The sequence below is a fragment of the Uloborus diversus genome, chromosome 8, assembly GCF_026930045.1.
Source record: "Uloborus diversus isolate 005 chromosome 8, Udiv.v.3.1, whole genome shotgun sequence".
Classification (NCBI taxonomy): domain Eukaryota; kingdom Metazoa; phylum Arthropoda; class Arachnida; order Araneae; family Uloboridae; genus Uloborus; species Uloborus diversus.
The window spans coordinates 52,059,962-52,079,632 of record NC_072738.1 but is presented as its reverse complement, the minus strand read 5'-3'; the positions used below and the strand labels follow the sequence as shown (position 1 = coordinate 52,079,632).

The following is a 19,671-nucleotide window of genomic DNA, read 5'->3' as shown; positions in this document are numbered from 1 at the left end:
GAGTTGTTAGTGGTTGTTACTAAAGGTTTCTTGATAGCGATTGTTGATTGCACCAGCGATCTAGCTCATTTCTTTTTCTGCAACGAAGGTGAAAAGATGTCTGGAAAGCGAAAAAGAGTTGTTCTTTCGCTAGGAGACAAAGGAAAGATATTGAAGAGGCTGAAAAATAATGAAGCCGCTTCAAAATTAGCAGTGGAGTTTGGTGTAGGAAAGTCTACAATATCAGATATAATGAAGAATCAATTATGAAGTATTTAACGGGACTTGAAAGTGAGCAAGGAAGCTTAGATAGAAAATCGATGAAAAAATCCTTTGATGATAAAGTAGATAAAGCTTTGCACATGTGGTTTTTGCAGAAACGCTCATCTGGTCATCCCATTTCTGGACCCTTATTATGTGAGAAGGCACTATTTTTCAACGAAAAGTTGAATGGAGAAAATACTAATACATTTCAAGCAAGCTCAGGGTGGCTTAGAAATTTTAAGCTACGGCATGGTATACGCGAAATCGGATTGCATGGTGAAAAATTATCTGCATCTACAGAGTCTGCTACGAAATTCGTAAAAGAATTTATTGAATTTGTAAAATCAGAAAAATACGAAGAAGAATTTATTTACAATGCAGATGAGACCGGCCTGTTTTGGAGATCTTTACCCCGAAAAACATTAGCATCTGGGTTCGAAAAAAGTGCTTCTGGAACTAAATTAAACAAAGAAAGAATCACAGTTCTTAATTGCGCAAATGCAAACGGTAACCATCGAATACCATTGTTCGTGATAGGACATTCAAAGAAGCCTCGATGTTTTAATAATTGGAAAAATCTGCCAGTAATTTACACTTCTCAAAGGAAGGCTTGGATGACATCAGAAGGTTTCATTGATTGGTATGATCACACATTCATTCCTAAAGTTAAGACACATCAAGAAGATATGAAGAAAGAGGGCAGAGTACTCCTACTTCTTGATAATGCACCTTCACATCCGTGTGCAGATACCCTTGAACGGGAAAATGGGAAGTTCCGAGTAAAGTTTTTGCCACCTAATGTTACATCACTGATGCAACCCATGGATCAGAGTGTAATAGAGACATTTAAGCGCTTTTATAGAAAGCAAATGTTGAGAAAGATGCTTCTATCAGAAGACACTGAAGAGCCTGATTCCCAGAATGCCAAAAACATTAATTTAAAAGATAGTTGCATTATGGCTGCCGATTCCTGGAAGCTTGTAAAATCATCAACGTTAAAAAATGCCTGGAATAAAATTTTAAACAGGGAAAAAATTGATACTGGAGCAGAAGCATCTGATAAGGAAAATGAGGAGTGTAAAACTATAAAAGAGATGGGAAGAATCCTAAATTATGAGGAAAAAGAAATTAATGAGTGGCTAAATTGTGACATGCAAGACCCCGGATATCAGATTTTAAATGACAATGAGATTGTGGCTGAGATTGAAGGCGAAAATGAAGAAAATAAAAATGAAATTGAAAATGAATGCTCTGAAAATGACCCAGGTCCATCACATAGCGAAGCCTTTGAATGCTTGGAAAAAGCTATGAAATGGCTCGAAAGGCAGAAAGACGCTGATCCTATTCAAGCAATGCATTTAAGAAGCATTAGAGATATGGCAGCATTGAAAAGAATGTCTTCTTTGAAGCAAGAAAAAATCAAAAGCTTTTTTACTTAAATTATAATCTTTTTAAAAAAAAAGACAAAAAAAAGTTTAAAAAATGAAAAAAAGACAAAAAAAAAGTTTAAAAAATGAAAAAAAGACAAAAAAAAAAAAAAACATTTTTAAACACGCCAGCACTAACAGTGTTGCCAGTCCTAAGCCTGGCTAAAGTGTGAAGGTTTTTGTATAGATAGGGATATCCTTTAAATTGTCTGTCCAATTATCCGAACTTTTGCTTATCCGAACTAGGGTCGGTCCCGACGTGTTCGGATAATCGGCGCTCTACTGTATAAGGATTGAGTGTATTGATTAAGTGTATCGTCGTGAGTTCTGCTACGATCTCTCTATGCTGACTTTGCTCTCAATAGGAGCTTATATCTCAATGGGAGGTTTCCGTATTCTTCAGGAAGTTTAAAGGATAATATCCTGAAGAGTACTGAGTTTTAGCGGGAAACGTTCCTGGTCTTTGCAAATGATGTTGTTGGCAGAAATTGGTCACATGAGCTGCTCATCAATTTCCAGGAACGTTTCTGAATCGTTTTTACAATCCATGTTCTACTCGGCATCTCACATAAAATTTGCTTTTGATATCTTAAGGAGACATTTTTTTTTAAAAAGCTGGACACTTTTGATATTTGATGTCTTAAATTTTCGTAAAAATTTCAGGATGTGTTAGTGGTACTATGATAAGAAAAAATTAAGTTTATTTTTCTAAAAAACTGATTTGTTTGTCCTTGATTAGGGGTCAAAGTTTAAGGTCGTGAAAAAAAGTAAAATATATGATTGCTTTGCTTCAAAAGCAATGAGTGAATCAAGCCAATTCTTGTAAATGTGGATCTTGATACTAGGTTCAGTCAAACAAAACAAAAACGAAACACTCGATCGTACTCAAAGACTACTAGTCGACCCGTGCGGAACTCCGCACTGTACTTCGAATCGTTTCATAAGGCATTCCGCTCTTTAAAAATTTCAAAGAGAGAGTATTATGAAGAAAAACCGAAAAAAGTAAACGGAAAAAAGTAAGCGCACAAGAGAAGGCATGTAATTTGAAGACATCAGTAACAAAACCTCGTTAAATACAACGTTGTGATAATTTGATCATCGCTTCCCTTTTGGTTGTACGTATTTTCAATGCAAATATAAATATCATTAAAAGTGTGGCTGAGTGACACGTGAAAAATCAGTAATTTTGCATGTGAAAAAACAGGTTCTGGCAAATACAGTCCTGCCCATGTGAGCATCTGACGGAAAAAAAAATCATTAAAGAGATATTTAGTGGCACGAATTCGAACTGGCGCCATTCTGATTAACAGTACGACACTCCAACTAACCTAGCAAATGTGCCTTCCTTTTCGAATGTTATTCATTGAAGGAATGCGTAATAAAACACAGTAAAAAAGTTTTTCGCCGAAAAAAATATAATAAGATCACGCGTCTATGTTTTGTCATTAGCCAGCATGATACGATTTAAAATTATTCGTAAAACATGGAATTTGATTAAAGAATGAGGAAGATCTCACGTAGCGATTGAAACAAAAAATCTTGGGAAGTAATAAATTCGGTTGAAAAAATAAGTGTTTTGATTTGTGAATATTCAACAATTTTCCATAGCAGGCTTCTTTAACCTGTACGGCTTAAAAGGCCGCACTTGTTGTTCCTTTAATCGAACACTTAAAATTCAAAACCAAAACCAGTTGTACTGAGTACGTTTTTTAAGCGTAATTTTTCGAACGTAGACAAAACTTTTTTTTTTTTTTCAGCCGAAAGCAGAGGAGTAGAAAATGACTTCTTACTAATGAAGTTGATAATAATTTTAATGTTTTATATCGTATTCGAATAAATAATTTAAGATTTACTTGTTGGGACTCGTAGTTTTAATTTGGCGTAGTATTTTTTCATTTGTACAAAAGTTCGAACACTGCTATTAGAAAAATCTACATTTCAGCGTACAATGAAAATGTTTTTCTGCACAAAAAGGATTCCCTTGAGGTATATCTAATACTTTTTTTTATGCTTACATTATGCTCAGTGGCTGGACGGAGTCAAAGCTTAAAAAACAGGGAAGAACACCCTTCGATTAGCATTCAACTTATCTGAATGATAACTGTAGCCTGCATAAAGGAGTCGAAACACCAAATAGCATTTCCACTGCATTTATTTTATTACGTGTGTTATCTGTTGTATGTTATGAGTACATGTAATGCGTAATATTACTGTAAACTTGCTATTATGTCGCACTGCCCGAACCTGCCCGAAGTTCAAACAGTTTATAGCCGAACGCTCTACCGAAAAAAAAACCACAGGTAATTTTAAATTTTTTTTCTTGCCGAGAAGTGTTTTTATTTTTGAAAAATTTTTTATAATTTTTTATCGCAAGCTGTTTGAACCGTTATGACTTAGATGGCAGCAAGTGTTCATCATTTAACAGCACGGTTAAAATACAAAATAATTTGAACTAAGTTCTTTTTTAAGCGTAGCTTTTCAAAGGTAGTAAAAATGTGATACTTTTTTTTTTTTTTGCAAAAGGAAGAAAAATATATACATTCCCCTTTAAATTAAGGTAGTATTTTCTTTATTTGTACAAAGAGTCAAAAGCTCATTAAAAGAAGCTATATTTCAACATACGCTTTATTATGTTTTACTGAACAAAAAACAATTCCAATGTAGTCTGAAATCTTAAACCTGATATTTATATTTTCGGTTACATTATGCTTTAATTTTCTTCCCGTAGCCAAAGCTTTAAAAAAAAAAAAAAAAAAACCTTACAATTGAGTAACAATTTAGCTCCGTGTTGCATCAAATTTTCATAACATCTAGTAGCGTTTCTACCTCATGTATTCCCTCATATTTGTTATTCAGTGTTCATGTAATGCGCGACATTTTTCTAATTTTCTGATGCAGATTGTCCGGACGTGGGCCCGAACACGCATTCTCCTGGTTACCAGTCGAACGCTCTGCCGATCAAGCCATTCGGCTCTGTCGGTAACAGTGCAAGTTGAAGTTATAAATTTAACCGAAAACCTCATTCTGGTTCTTTAAAACAGGTTTTTTTACCCGAAAAAACAATTTTCAGACCATGGGTCTATTTTTCGTCAGTAGCCTGCACTGTAAGCTTTAAAATAAGGTGTAAATCAAAGAAATCGATCAAGAATTGAGGAAAATCTCGCGTAGAAACCAAAAACAGGCTACAGAAATAATATATAAGGATTGACACTAGAGGTACGTGTAAGGTGTTATTGTTTCCGAGATTGAAAGTTCTACATAATTATGACAAAAAATTGTTGTTAAGGGGTCGTCTTCATATTAAAACAAGCACCAACTTCAAATTTTTCAATGAGAACTCCCCTTTTTTATCAAATATTTGTGATCAGCATCCTTTTTTAACTTTGTATACACAATTTTGTTGAATTCGATCCAGCCGTTACTTCAGAATCGAGTTTTGAAAAATTCCTGTCGTAATGTAAAAACGTATTTTGATATTTTTGCTCATAACACAAAAACTAGACAAGGCACGGCATAGATTGTTTTTTTATGTCAAAATGTGAGTCGATCCAATAATAAAAACATCATTTACAACACCAAAAATGAAAATTTAATTTTTTATGAATTATTGTAATATTTTTTGAAAAAAATATGATCTAAAACCATATTAAATTTTAACAGAGAAACAATCTAGAAGAGCTCTTATGAGGGAATCCAAAATTTGAGCTAAAAATATTCAGTAGCTTTTGTACTATACTTAAAAATTCATTTTTTCCCACTTAAGGGACCGTATACTTTTTTAAAACAGAAATTATGAAAGTTAGTTTCTTCGTAAAAAAAGAAAAAAAAATGGTCAAGAAAATAAGCAAACCAATTATAACGTGGTTTTTCTACATTGGAGTTACGCACAAATTTTAGAGCTAATGCGAATTTTTTGTCCACAACACGAATTTTTTTGGAAGGAAGTATCAGCTTTATATTGGCTACTAAATATTGATTTTGCGAATGTTATTATATCCCGTTAAGCATCACTGACAGCGAACCAAACTAGTCTACGTGTCGCGTTAGTGTATCAAATAACCATTCAGCATCTTTCATTTATTTTATTTTATTTTCATTCTACATATTAAAGTTGATGAAATATAATGGTACCTTCATCTAAAGTTCATGAAGATGGGAAGAAAAAGAAAATTTCTGATAAAAAAAAGGGTAAAAGCTAAGATTTTCGATATGCTTGAACAAGTACAAAACGTCGACGGTAAAGCGACAATAAGTATGAGTGAATCTTCCATACGTACAATTAAAATTCAAAACAAAAAGATATCCGTAAAATTTCAGAACTTAGTCTCAATATTGAAGCTTGCAGAGCAATTTAGCAAAGTAAATATTATGAAAATGGAAGTTGATCTTGTATTGTGGATTAAAGAAATGAGGAAGAGGTGCTGTGTGTGTTGCCAAAAATTGAAACGTTGCAAAAGAAAAGGCGAAGCAACCGTATTTAAAAATGTATTAGATCTGAATAACGATTTGATAATCTTACTATTATTATATATGCAAAAGTTTGTCTGTATGGATGTATGGATGTATGGATGTTTCTTACTCTTTCACGCAAAAACTACTGAATGGATTTTGATGAAACTTTACAATAATATAGCTTACGCATCAGAATAACACATAGGGTAGTTTTCGTCCCATTATGGGGGCAAAACCCCCTTAGGGGGCAATAAAACACAATTTTCGTATAAATTCTCTAATATGGGGGTGAAAAAATACTTCCACATATTAACATTATATGTCCATCGAAAGCTCTGATTTTTCTGCTGAAGATGGCACCTGTTCGAAATTTCTAAGTAGAATAAAAAACGAGTTATGAGCTTTTTAGTTCCATGTTCGAAGGCTTTCCTTAACTCAATACAATATTTAGTTTATCATCTCAATTCCCTGTCGATAGCGACAGTTGTTGTATTGTTGACTATCTTTGCTTTTCGTGACTGTTCAAGGCTTTTCTCAAGTCAAATCTTGAAGTAAGATTTTTGCACAAGATTGGCAAATAATACATGGATTTGGCTGATTTTTTTCCATTTTAATGCAACTTTGAGGCAATTAATGTTTTTTTTTTTTATTTATTTGTATTGACTGGGTCGATCAGCTGGAATCTAGCCAAACCTTTTTTGTGGAATCATTTCAATAGCTAAGGCATTTGGCATTTTTTTCAACTGTCGCTGTTTTTGAAGCTTAAGACTACGCAATACTGTTTCTCGGTTTTCACCATGTAACCAAATATCGCCATTTCTTTGATGTTTCTTTTTTTAAATTTGTTAACACGTAAAATAATTCGCCAACTAATTCGCAAATTCATAAACAGCGCAAAAACTTCCATTACTTTGTCTTTGCACACAATTTCAAACAATTGCCAAATTTTTACTGTTTATTGGAAACATTTCGGGTAGCATCATTGTTGACCCTATTTTGGGACGATTTCTACGGTAAGAAGTTACACATTATACAATAATTTAGATTGCCGGTGTAGCGCTGGCGATTATGTATTTGATGGAGATCGGGATTATAAGGGAACTGTTTCACTTTATTTAAGAACTAGTCGACCCGTGCGGAACTCCGCACTGTGCTTCAAATCGTTTCATAAGGCATTTCGCTCTTTAAGAATTTCAAAGGAAGAACATTATGACGAAGAACCGAAAAAAAAGTAAGCGCAGAAGAGAAGGCATGTAATTTAAAGACCTCAGTAACAAAACCTCGTTAAATACAACGTTGTGATAATTTGATCATAGCTCCCCTTTTAATCGTACATATTTTCAATGCAAACATAAATGTCATTAAAAGTGTGGCTGAGTGGTGACTCGTGAAAAAATAATTGTGCATGTGAAAAAACAGGTTTTGGCAAATACAGTCCTGCACATGTCAGCATCTGACGGGAAAAAAAGAAACATTAAAGAGATATTTATTGGCACATATTCGAATTGGCGCCATTCTAACTAACAGCCCGACACCCCAACAAACCTAGCAATTGCGCCTTCCTTTTCGAAAGCTATTCATTGAAGGAATGCGTAGTAAAAAACAGCAAAAAAGCTTTTTGCCAAAAAATAATAATAATAATAATAATAAGATCATGCATCTGTGTTTTGTCATTAACCAGCATGATACGATTTAAAATTATTCGCAAAGCATGGAATTTGATTAAAGAATGACGAAGATCTCACGTAGCGATTGAAACAAACATTCTAGAAAAGTAATAAATTTGATTGAAAATAAGTGTTTTTATCTTTGAATATTGAACTATTTCACATAGAAGGTTGCTTTAACCGTTACGGCTTAAATGCCCTCACATGTTTCTCTTTTAATCGAACACTTAAAATTCAAAACCAAAACCAGTTGAACTGAGTCCGTTCTTAAGTGTAATTTTTCGAACGTAGACAAAATGTATTTTTTTTTTCAGCAGAAAGCAGAGGAGTAGAAAATAATTTCTTGCTAATGAAGTTGAAATACTTTTAATGCTTTATATCGTATTCGCGCGAATAAAAAATTAAAGGTTTACTGAGTGAAACTCGTAGTTTTAATCGGGCGTAGTATTTTTTCATTTGTACAAAAGGTCGAACACTACTATTAGAAACATCTACATTTTAGCATACAATAAAAATGTTTTTCTGCACAAAAAGGATTTCTTTAGGTAAATCTAATACTTTTTTATGCTTACATTATGTTGAGTGGTCTGGATGTAGTCAAAGAACACAGTTCGATTAACAATCAACTTATCCGAATGATAACTGTAGCCTGCATAAAAGAGTCGAAACACCAAGTAGCATTCCCACTGCATTTATTTTATTAGGTGTGTATGTTATGAGCACATGTAATGCGTAATACTAATATAAATTTGATATTATGTCGGACAGCCCAAGCTTGCCCGAAGTTCAGATAGTTTATAGCCGAACGCTCTACCGAAAAAAACTTATCAATTTAACCGAACAACTAAGTCCAGTGCTGTTAAGCTTTATTAAAATATAAACGCACACACAGGCTATTTTTTTTTTTTTTTGCCGAAAGCGACGTAAAAAATGGAAAACTGCATTAGAACTTTGCTTTAAAAAATGCATAAGAACTACAGGCAGCATCAAGGTTTTGAAACAGCAAGAGGCGATTTCGAAAACTTGAATTTTTGACCGTAAGTCTTTTTTTCGTCATTGGCCAGCCTGATAAGTTTTAAAATGAGAGGGGATTAATATATAAGATAAGATATTGAAGAAAAATGTTTTTATTTTTGAAAATTTTTACAATTTGTTATCGCAGGCTGCTTAAACCGTTATAACTTAGATGGCAGCACGTGTTCATCATTTAATAGCACGGTTAAAATACAAAATAAATTGAACTATGCTTTCAATTGTAGTAAAAATGTGATAAGCTATTTGTTTTTTAGCAAAAAGAAGAAAAAATATATATTTTACCCTTCAAATTGAGATAGTATTTTATTTATTTGTACAAAGAGTCAAAAACTCATTAGAAGAATATATATTTCAATATACGATTTATTATTTTTTTTCTGAACAAAAAACAATTCTATTGTAGTCTGAACTCTTAAACCTTTTACTTATATTTTCGCTTACAATATGCTTTAATTTTCTTTCTAGAGCCAAAGCTTCAAGAAAAAAAAAAAAAAAACACGTGCAATTTCGAAGTAATTTAGCACAAAATCACTGAATGTTTTCATATCAGCAAGGAGCATTTCCTTCTCTCAGTTGTTATCCATTTAATTCAGTGTTCATGTAATGCGCGATATTTCTCTAATTTTTTTGTTGCAGATTGTTCGGACATGGGCCCGAACACGTAATCTCCTGGTTACGAAGAGAACGCTCTGCCGATCAAGCTACTCAGCTCTGTCGGTCATAGCGCAAATTAAAGTTATAAATTTGACCGAAAACCTTATTCTGGTTCTTTAAAACAGGTTTTTCGGCTAAAAGAAACAATTTTCAGACCTTGGGTCTATTTTTCGTCAGTAGCCAGCACCATAAGCTATAAAATAAGCCGTAAATCAAAGAAATCGATAAAAAATTGAGGGAAATTTGGCGTAGAAACCAAAAACAGGCTACAGAAATAATATATAAGGACTAGTCGACCCGTGCGGAACTCCGCACTGTGCTTCAAATCGTTTCATAAGGCATTTCGCTCTTTAAGAATTTCAAAGGAAGAACATTATGACGAAGAACCGAAAAAAAAGTAAGCGCAGAAGAGAAGGCATGTAATTTAAAGACCTCAGTAACAAAACCTCGTTAAATACAACGTTGTGATAATTTGATCATAGCTCCCCTTTTAATCGTACATATTTTCAATGCAAACATAAATGTCATTAAAAGTGTGGCTGAGTGGTGACTCGTGAAAAAATAATTGTGCATGTGAAAAAACAGGTTTTGGCAAATACAGTCCTGCACATGTCAGCATCTGACGGGAAAAAAAGAAACATTAAAGAGATATTTATTGGCACATATTCGAATTGGCGCCATTCTAACTAACAGCCCGACACCCCAACAAACCTAGCAATGCCGCCTTCCTTTTCGAAAGCTATTCATTGAAGGAATGCGTAGTAAAAAACAGCAAAAAAGCTTTTTGCCAAAAAAAAAAAATAATAATAATAATAAGATCATGCATCTGTGTTTTGTCATTAACCAGCATGATACGATTTAAAATTATTCGCAAAGCATGGAATTTGATTAAAGAATGACGAAGATCTCACGTAGCGATTGAAACAAACATTCTAGAAAAGTAATAAATTTGATTGAAAATAAGTGTTTTTATCTTTGAATATTGAACTATTTCACATAGAAGGTTGCTTTAACCGTTACGGCTTAAATGCCCTCACATGTTTCTCTTTTAATCGAACACTTAAAATTCAAAACCAAAACCAGTTGAACTGAGTCCGTTCTTAAGTGTAATTTTTCGAACGTAGACAAAATGTATTTTTTTTTTTCAGCAGAAAGCAGAGGAGTAGAAAATAATTTCTTGCTAATGAAGTTGAAATACTTTTAATGCTTTATATCGTATTCGCGCGAATAAAAAATTAAAGGTTTACTGAGTGAAACTCGTAGTTTTAATCGGGCGTAGTATTTTTTCATTTGTACAAAAGGTCGAACACTACTATTAGAAACATCTACATTTTAGCATACAATAAAAATGTTTTTCTGCACAAAAAGGATTTCTTTAGGTAAATCTAATACTTTTTTATGCTTACATTATGTTGAGTGGTCTGGATGTAGTCAAAGAACACAGTTCGATTAACAATCAACTTATCCGAATGATAACTGTAGCCTGCATAAAAGAGTCGAAACACCAAGTAGCATTCCCACTGCATTTATTTTATTAGGTGTGTATGTTATGAGCACATGTAATGCGTAATACTAATATAAATTTGATATTATGTCGGACAGCCCAAGCTTGCCCGAAGTTCAGATAGTTTATAGCCGAACGCTCTACCGAAAAAAACTTATCAATTTAACCGAACAACTAAGTCCAGTGCTGTTAAGCTTTATTAAAATATAAACGCACACACACAGGCTATTTTTTTTTTTTTTTTTGCCGAAAGCGACGTAAAAAATGGAAAACTGCATTAGAACTTTGCTTTAAAAAATGCATAAGAACTACAGGCAGCATCAAGGTTTTGAAACAGCAAGAGGCGATTTCGAAAACTTGAATTTTTGACCGTAAGTCTTTTTTTCGTCATTGGCCAGCCTGATAAGTTTTAAAATGAGAGGGGATTAATATATAAGATAAGATATTGAAGAAAAATGTTTTTATTTTTGAAAATTTTTACAATTTGTTATCGCAGGCTGCTTAAACCGTTATAACTTAGATGGCAGCACGTGTTCATCATTTAATAGCACGGTTAAAATACAAAATAAATTGAACTATGCTTTCAATTGTAGTAAAAATGTGATAAGCTATTTGTTTTTTAGCAAAAAGAAGAAAAAATATATATTTTACCCTTCAAATTGAGATAGTATTTTATTTATTTGTACAAAGAGTCAAAAACTCATTAGAAGAATATATATTTCAATATACGATTTATTATTTTTTTTCTGAACAAAAAACAATTCTATTGTAGTCTGAACTCTTAAACCTTTTACTTATATTTTCGCTTACAATATGCTTTAATTTTCTTTCTAGAGCCAAAGCTTCAAGAAAAAAAAAAAAAAAACACGTGCAATTTCGAAGTAATTTAGCACAAAATCACTGAATGTTTTCATATCAGCAAGGAGCATTTCCTTCTCTCAGTTGTTATCCATTTAATTCAGTGTTCATGTAATGCGCGATATTTCTCTAATTTTTTTTGTTGCAGATTGTTCGGACATGGGCCCGAACACGTAATCTCCTGGTTACGAAGAGAACGCTCTGCCGATCAAGCTACTCAGCTCTGTCGGTCATAGCGCAAATTAAAGTTATAAATTTGACCGAAAACCTTATTCTGGTTCTTTAAAACAGGTTTTTCGGCTAAAAGAAACAATTTTCAGACCTTGGGTCTATTTTTCGTCAGTAGCCAGCACCATAAGCTATAAAATAAGCCGTAAATCAAAGAAATCGATAAAAAATTGAGGGAAATTTGGCGTAGAAACCAAAAACAGGCTACAGAAATAATATATAAGGATAGTTGACCTCACTCGAATTGGATTTTTTGGGAATTACCCAAACTGACTTCCTTACAACTCCTGAACGTTTTCGTGATTTATTTTTTGTGATTTTTGGGTTTCTTCTCAGTTTTGCCAACATTTCATTTACTCCCTTTCCCCATAATTTTCATTTTAATCATACCTTTTGATACATTTAAGGGGGCAGGCAATTTGAAATGTTGGCGAAACTAGAGACAAACAATGTTTTAGTAACTATTTGACCTCTGCCTGTAATGACCATTAACTTGAATCAATTGAAAAAAAAAAAAAACTACATCAACGTGAGCGAAGCCGCGGGCAAGAGCTAGTGAAGCATAAATCATCATTATCTTGATTTTTTAACTCACAAATATTGTTACTGTATCCACTGTTAGAATACTATTATAGTGCAGCTTTTATTATAACTACATAATGTGCGTGCCGTGTTTTTATTGTCTTTCCCTCCCATTTATCATTCATTTTGTGCATCTTAAGTATTTCATGTTGAATAAACGTTTCTTTATTTTTTAAATACAGTAAAAGTTCATTTCTTTATGTAAGAAACTGAAGCGTACAGTTGAGGAATGCTACAAAGCAGTTTGAGGGGTGTTTGTAAGTGTCTAAAAGAATTTGATATGCTTCTAAAAAATTTATATATTTTTTTCCCCAACGCGAAATTTGACTTACGCGAGGAGTCTTGGAACGTATCCCTCGCGTAAGTCGGGACTCGACTGTACTAAGAATGGGGGCATATCTGTCAGAGTGGTTCAAAATACATGTTAGAAAAAAAAAAACGTTTCTCCTGCATAACAGGACACCTCTCAATATTTTTAGACTTGTGGACAGTAATATACTGAAAGAATTTTAGCTTCCTACTCCAACTGAAAAAGGGTGCTCAACCTTCTCCCCTAAACTTCATGAGTATGGGGAGGGGGTTAAAAATGCATTGATCTGAAAAAACTTTGCTACACATTATAATATATCCGAGTAATATGCATATATATTGCAATAAAATAATTATTTACAAAAAAAAAAAATAATAATAATAATTTTAACTTTGACATTTTGAATTCAAATTATATGTTTTTCGCAATCACGAGTATGTATATGTAGGCGTGTGTGTTTGTGTGGATATGTGTGTGTATGTGTGTGTAGGCGTGTGTGTTTGTGTCTGTGTACAGGCATGGGTATGTATGTGTGTATATGTAGGCGTGTGTGTTTGTGTGTGTATGTATGTGTGTGTATGTGTAGGTGTGCATGTATGCGCACGCGCGCGCGTGTGTGTGTGTGTGTAGGATATGGACGCAACCTGGAGACGGTTTTCGCTAGAGGAGCAGCATCGTGAGGCCGGTCGACGGTGATGCTGCAGAGGGAGGCGGGAGGAAAATAAAATCAGTGTAACGCCAAGGACAGTCAAGTGAGAACAATAAGCAATGTGATTGCTCAAAAAAAAAAAAAAAAAAAAAAAACTAGAGAAAGTAAATGTTTTTAAATTTGTGACATTTTCTATGCTACGACTAATGTTAAATTGAGGGATCATTGAGCATCCTCTTAAAATTTGAGTAATAAGCTAAAACTTTTATTTAGTACGCCTAAAAAATAGGGGGTGTCCTGACTCTAGCTGGAAAAAAGTTATTTGAACCACCTTAGAGTACACGCATCTATTCTTTTGAGTTACCAGAAAGACATGGGTTATTAACTGCAGGTTCAAGGAATTAATGTTGTGTACACATCACAGAGCTGCTACTGGCAACTAAAAAAGCGATTATTGCGACTATCATGAAGAGTTGCAGAATATAACGGCTAGTTTAGCTTAAATTAAGACAAAAACGACTATTTTGTAAAAAAAAAAAAAAAAAAAGGAAAAGAAAAAACTGCTATTATTCAGCCTAAGAGCGATTAAAAAGAAAAAAAGTTCAAGGGATGTACAAAAAATTGAAAAAAGTAAAAAAAAAAAAAAAAATCTTCAGTTTCAAGTATTATTACCATCAGCCAAACTTTTCTAATTTCAAACTCGCTCAGGCCTGCGAAATTGCGCGAAAAGTCGCCAAATGGGTTAGCGTGGCCTGATTGATAGCCAAGCATAAGTAAAACAGCCCCTTTTCGTTTTTGTTTTTTTTTCTGTTGGTGCACTTAATTTTAACAATGTTGATTTAATAGCGAAGCAAAGTTTAAAGGGGTAAAGGCGCCTTTTTTTAGGCATTTTAGGCTACTATGGATCATTGACTTCTAGCAAACCTGCATATTTTTTCTGCTTGATTTCTTCTGAAGTTGCAGTGTTTGGACGATGGTATTTAATGAACATAGAGCATTCAACTTTTTAATTATCATTATTTTTATTTTTCATTTATGTAAATAAAAGCCCACGGTTGTTTTATTTGCGAAAGTGATAATGAGTTACACAGCAGTATAAAGCATTTTGCTTTTGTGATTTAAAAGATTATTTTACATTCTCTTTTTTTAGTGACTATTTTGCAGACTATTTTTCATTTAGGAAAAATCTATTATGATCATTAGGATCTATTATGATCATTTAGGAAGCAATTAAAACTACTATTTTTAGGACTCGGTGGCCGCCCTGATATCATTATAAAATAGATAAACCATCTTTTGCATTTGCTTAAAATTGCAACAAAAATCAATAGAATATATGAACAAAATCAAATTTAATTGATGATATCGATTTCACGAAAAATGTGTTTGGTAAATCCTTCCCAGAAACAAAAGTTTGGTTACAGCCCTGGTTAACGGGTTCATAACCTGTGGGTCGCGGTTCCAACACATTCAAAACATATAATACTGCAGAGTTTTAAAACTTAGAAAAAAAGTATAGCAGCATTCCAATTTTCCTTTGTCAGGTATTTTATTTTTACTGCGATAGAGACATGTCAAAGTCGCTACGCAATTTCAAAGCTCAACTGGAACTCCTTTATGCAAAGTTATTTATTCATTTATTTTTCCTAGGACGCGCAGTTAATCTATAAGCAGGGAGTGCTTAGTAAATTGTGTTTCTCGCACAGAAGAACTATTTATTGATTGAACTAGCTATTAACGTACCAGTTCGAACTAACTGGGACCATAGTTAGTTCGGATTAACAAAGTGCTCGGATTTTTGAAAACGACCAAGACAATACCACTTAGTAACATAGTACGCTATTTTATTGAATAAAGAGGTTATACAATATGTATGAACATAGCATGAAATATAGTGCTTAACGCTGCATTATTTCACTTCATTCTTTAAAAAATTTCACAAAAATCACCTCTTCTTGTGCTTTGAACGTAAAGAAAGAGGAACCATCGTGCAATAATGAAAACAAAGAAACTTGAATGAACTCAATAAAAAATACCCCGACTTCACACAAGGAAAGTTGGAAAAATCTCTACAGGGAAAAAATGACTTTAACTCATATTTTAAAAAAAATTCTGATTTTCGACTGAGAGAGCAATGAAATTCTAATACCTGCTAAGTCCATAAGTCAGTTTAGATGTAAAAGTTGAGATTACTTTCTACACGACACCTCTATTACCTATGCACTTAGTTTCGAATCTTTCATTATGGTATGCAACTATTTATTTCACGAAATTTAATGGTTTCTTAGCACTAGTCGAAGAGTTTATCAAAACTTCGGGGCAGTGTGTTCGGATTTTGAGCTTATGGATTGTTGACGAACGGAAATATTTGACGTTCTACTGAATATTAAATACTTGAAAAGTTGGTTGTAAGTTCCGATCAGCCGACATAAATACCACAATCAAGGTAGTTTGTTGAAGATCTTACTTACATTTTCATTGGTTTAAGACAGTGCTTCATTTTTGTACTCTTCGGATTTAAGTAAGTGTACTATATCTTGCATCTAATCTGTTTGAGACATGATGACTCGAACAAATTTCAATATCAGTTATTATCGTTACTGTGAAATCGCATTATTCATTCCTCTCTCTAAATTCTGATTATTGTTTTTGTTACTACCAGTTTTTTTTTTACTATCTTAATAATATAAAGCAGAGCTTCTCGCTTCTGATAGCAAGCGTATCCCTTAAAAAAAAAAAAAAACTAATTATTAGGGCGACCCTGTTATTACAATGTAAAATAGATACTTGTAATTAAATTAGCTGTATAACTTACTAGTATCTCGTCCCCCGACTTCGCTCGGGTTAAAAAGAGCTATCAACCTTTAAAAAATATTATGCTGTAACTTTTTAATTTAAAGATATTTAGTAAGCACATTTTTTGTTTGGTTTTCATGAGATTTGAAACAAATTGATTTACCTCATTTCCTGATCAAGAAAGACCAACATATTATTCCCACTTAGCAGTACATTTTTCCTGTATGCACCGTTGTACTACGTACCGTAAAGTTGTACGTTTGAACTTCTGATTCGATGATGGTGATGGCATAAGAAATTTTCGTTCGAAATTGTAATCACTTAAATTGGAAAAGCAAATATGCAGGGACCATGGGGATGCAAGGAATATGAGCCAACTGATATACTACTGATGCTGTAAAAACTATTACTTTAAATTTTTCTATACTATTATTCTTTAGTGATGTTAATTACTGTTTCATTTCACTGCATAGGTTTGTCGTCCTCTATAACACCTAGTTCTATACATGCTGCTTGATAGGTTGGCAGGACCTTTAACTGTCAAAAAACGTTGGAAATATGTTGAACCACGAACATTTTCTAAATGAATTCTTAAGTAACAAAATTCCGATTGGCTAGTAGGTTTAATATTGTACATTTTACTAAGAGGTGAGTCTTTTTCAATCCCGGGATAAATTTCAACCTCTTTTACTCGTTTTCTTCGGAAAATTTGCTTTTTTCACATGCCTCTACTTTTTTTGATAATTTCTTTCAGATAGGATATTTGTGAGCTATATTATTTAATTATACCGTTTTTAAATGCTTAAATACGGTCACCATGAACAATATTTCTTCAAATATTTTTTTCTCCTCTTTATTGTCAAATTATTTCCTATCGAATGTTCTGTGTTCGTTATTGTTTTAACTCTTAACTTTGAGTGTACGGAAATTATGTGCAATTACGTTTTTTAGTTTAATTTTTTTCCAAAATTAATGCAATTAAGTGAATGCATTCGCAGATGTATTTCCTTTCGATTTTAGTGTGAATAAAAATCCTCCAAGGATAGTCTGAAATGCATACAACATTACAACTTTTAGAAACACGAATTAATATCGTCTATCTGCACTAAACGACTTCAAAAACTAATTTTCCCACAGTGAATCTCAGTTATAAGTCGTTTAAATAAATTTTGAAGCATAAACATTCGGTGACTCGTCATGATTTACTATGTTTAAGGTCAACAGAATACAATACACATCAACTTCAATAGCTTCAAATACATTAATAACGTTTGGCAGTTCATATGCTAACATCGCGCTATCATTCCTCAACACACAGCTCAAAGAGGAGCTTTTGCTTTTTTGTTACTGGGACTGCGGCACAGTTGATAACTGTTTTTACGTTTTTAAAAACAAAACAGTAAAAAATATAAACTGGTTGCGAAAACAAACTATTAATTTAAAAAAGTAGTATGAATACATATATGCATATTTTATAGCATATGTCACTCAGTAAGAATGCACCTTTCATGTAGTGAACGTTTTTTTTTTTCAAATACATAGTTGCAGTGGTTCCGGAGATTACCTCGAACATATATACACACAAAAATCCACGCTCTCTCTCTCTCTCTTTTTATAATACAGTCGACTCCCGCTACAACGCGATTCAACGCGAAACGGATATAACGCGAATTTTTTACGAGAAACGAATTTTAGAGTTGATGCGAATTCCTCGTCTACAAAATACATTTTTTGGGAAGGAAGTATTTATTGGCTTTGTTACTGACTACTCAATATTGATTTCGTGAATGTTATTACATCCCTTTAGCACCACTGACAGCGAAAGTTCCCACATCAAACTAGTCTACACATCGCATTGTTAGTGCATCAAATAACCACACATCAATAAGTTTGAGTGAATCTTCCATGCGTACAATTAAAAATCAAAACGAAAAGATATTCATAAAAGTTCAGAACTTAGTTTCAATATTGAAACTTGCAGAATCTAAGCAAAGTAAGCATTATGAAAATGGAAGCTGATGTCGTATTTTGGATTAAGAGATCAGGGAGAGAGGCTGTTGCCAAGGCGAAGCAACCATATTTTAAAATGTATCAGATAAGATTAATGATCTGATCATGGAGCGTAAATCATCATCTTATCTTCATTTTTTAACTCAGAAATATTATTACTGTATCCACAGTACAGTACTATTATAGTGCAGCATTTTATTATTACTACACACTGTGCGTACCGTGTTATTTTATTTTATGTCTTTCCCTCCCATCGATCATTCATTTTGTGCATCTTAAAGTACTTTATGTTGAATAAAACAGCTTTTTTATTTTTTAATCCAGTAAAAGTTCAGTTTTTTATGCAAGAAACTATAATGTATAGTTGAGGAATGCTTTAAAGCAGTTTGAGGGGTTTTTACAAATGTGTAAAAGAACTTGTATGTTTCTAAAAAATTTGTATTCATACATTTTTCTACAACGCGAATTTCGACTTACGCGAGGGGTCATGGAACGCATCCCTCGCGTAAGTCGGGACTCGACTGCATTCGTATGGGGGAGGGTTATATATATATATTGAGGGTTATATTACTGTTCAAAAAGAGCAGTTGGTAGGAAGTTTACAATGTTTATTTATTTATTTTTTTAATTCTTGAGTTCAAAGATGGAATTGATCAGTTATAATTCGATTGGCAATAAAGAAATTAGAATTCAAAATTAAACTTCGAATTAATGGGAAAAGTGAGGTTATTTTAGCTGACACAATTTTGTTATATTGAGTTGAATTTTTGACTGCTTTAGATGAATACTGGGTTCAGAATATTGACAACTTCCGTATTTAGTTTTGCACTACAAATTTTTGAACACGTTTTGTGAACACTTTCTGAACTCCCACTTTTTAGAACACTTTGAAGCATGCTCTTTGATACAACTTTCAAACCCACTTAACTGTGAACACTTTTCAGAACACTTAACTGAGAACACTTTTCAGAACATTTACCTGGTTTAGCACACTTGTGGGAACGCATTTTAGAATTGAGACTGATACATGTCTCCTTTTTTTACATCAATTCATAACTCTTAGGGACACTTTTTTTTCATCACTTATGAAACACTCTTTTGATTATACCAGTGATTTTTACTTTTTACTGCGAATTTTACAGCAATCTTGTACGACAGCTTTGAACTGCCGCCGAGCAGTACGTGGTCTTCGATCAGGGGAAGTCGTTCTTTTTATCGGTATTCTGTCACATTTTTCATTGTGTGCACTTTTGCGT

At 33.2% G+C, this 19,671-nt stretch overlaps 1 protein-coding gene across 1 annotated transcript in view; it reads left to right on the top strand.

Moving 5' to 3' along the window:
• Positions 1-929: 929 nt before the first annotated feature.
• Positions 930-19,671, top strand: part of LOC129228364 (jerky protein homolog-like) — a 35,741-nt gene continuing 16,999 nt past the window's right edge. The window contains exon 1 of the mRNA XM_054863043.1: positions 930-1,651. Coding sequence (XP_054719018.1) covers positions 930-1,651 — 722 coding nt within the window. The remainder of the gene's footprint in view (positions 1,652-19,671) is intronic.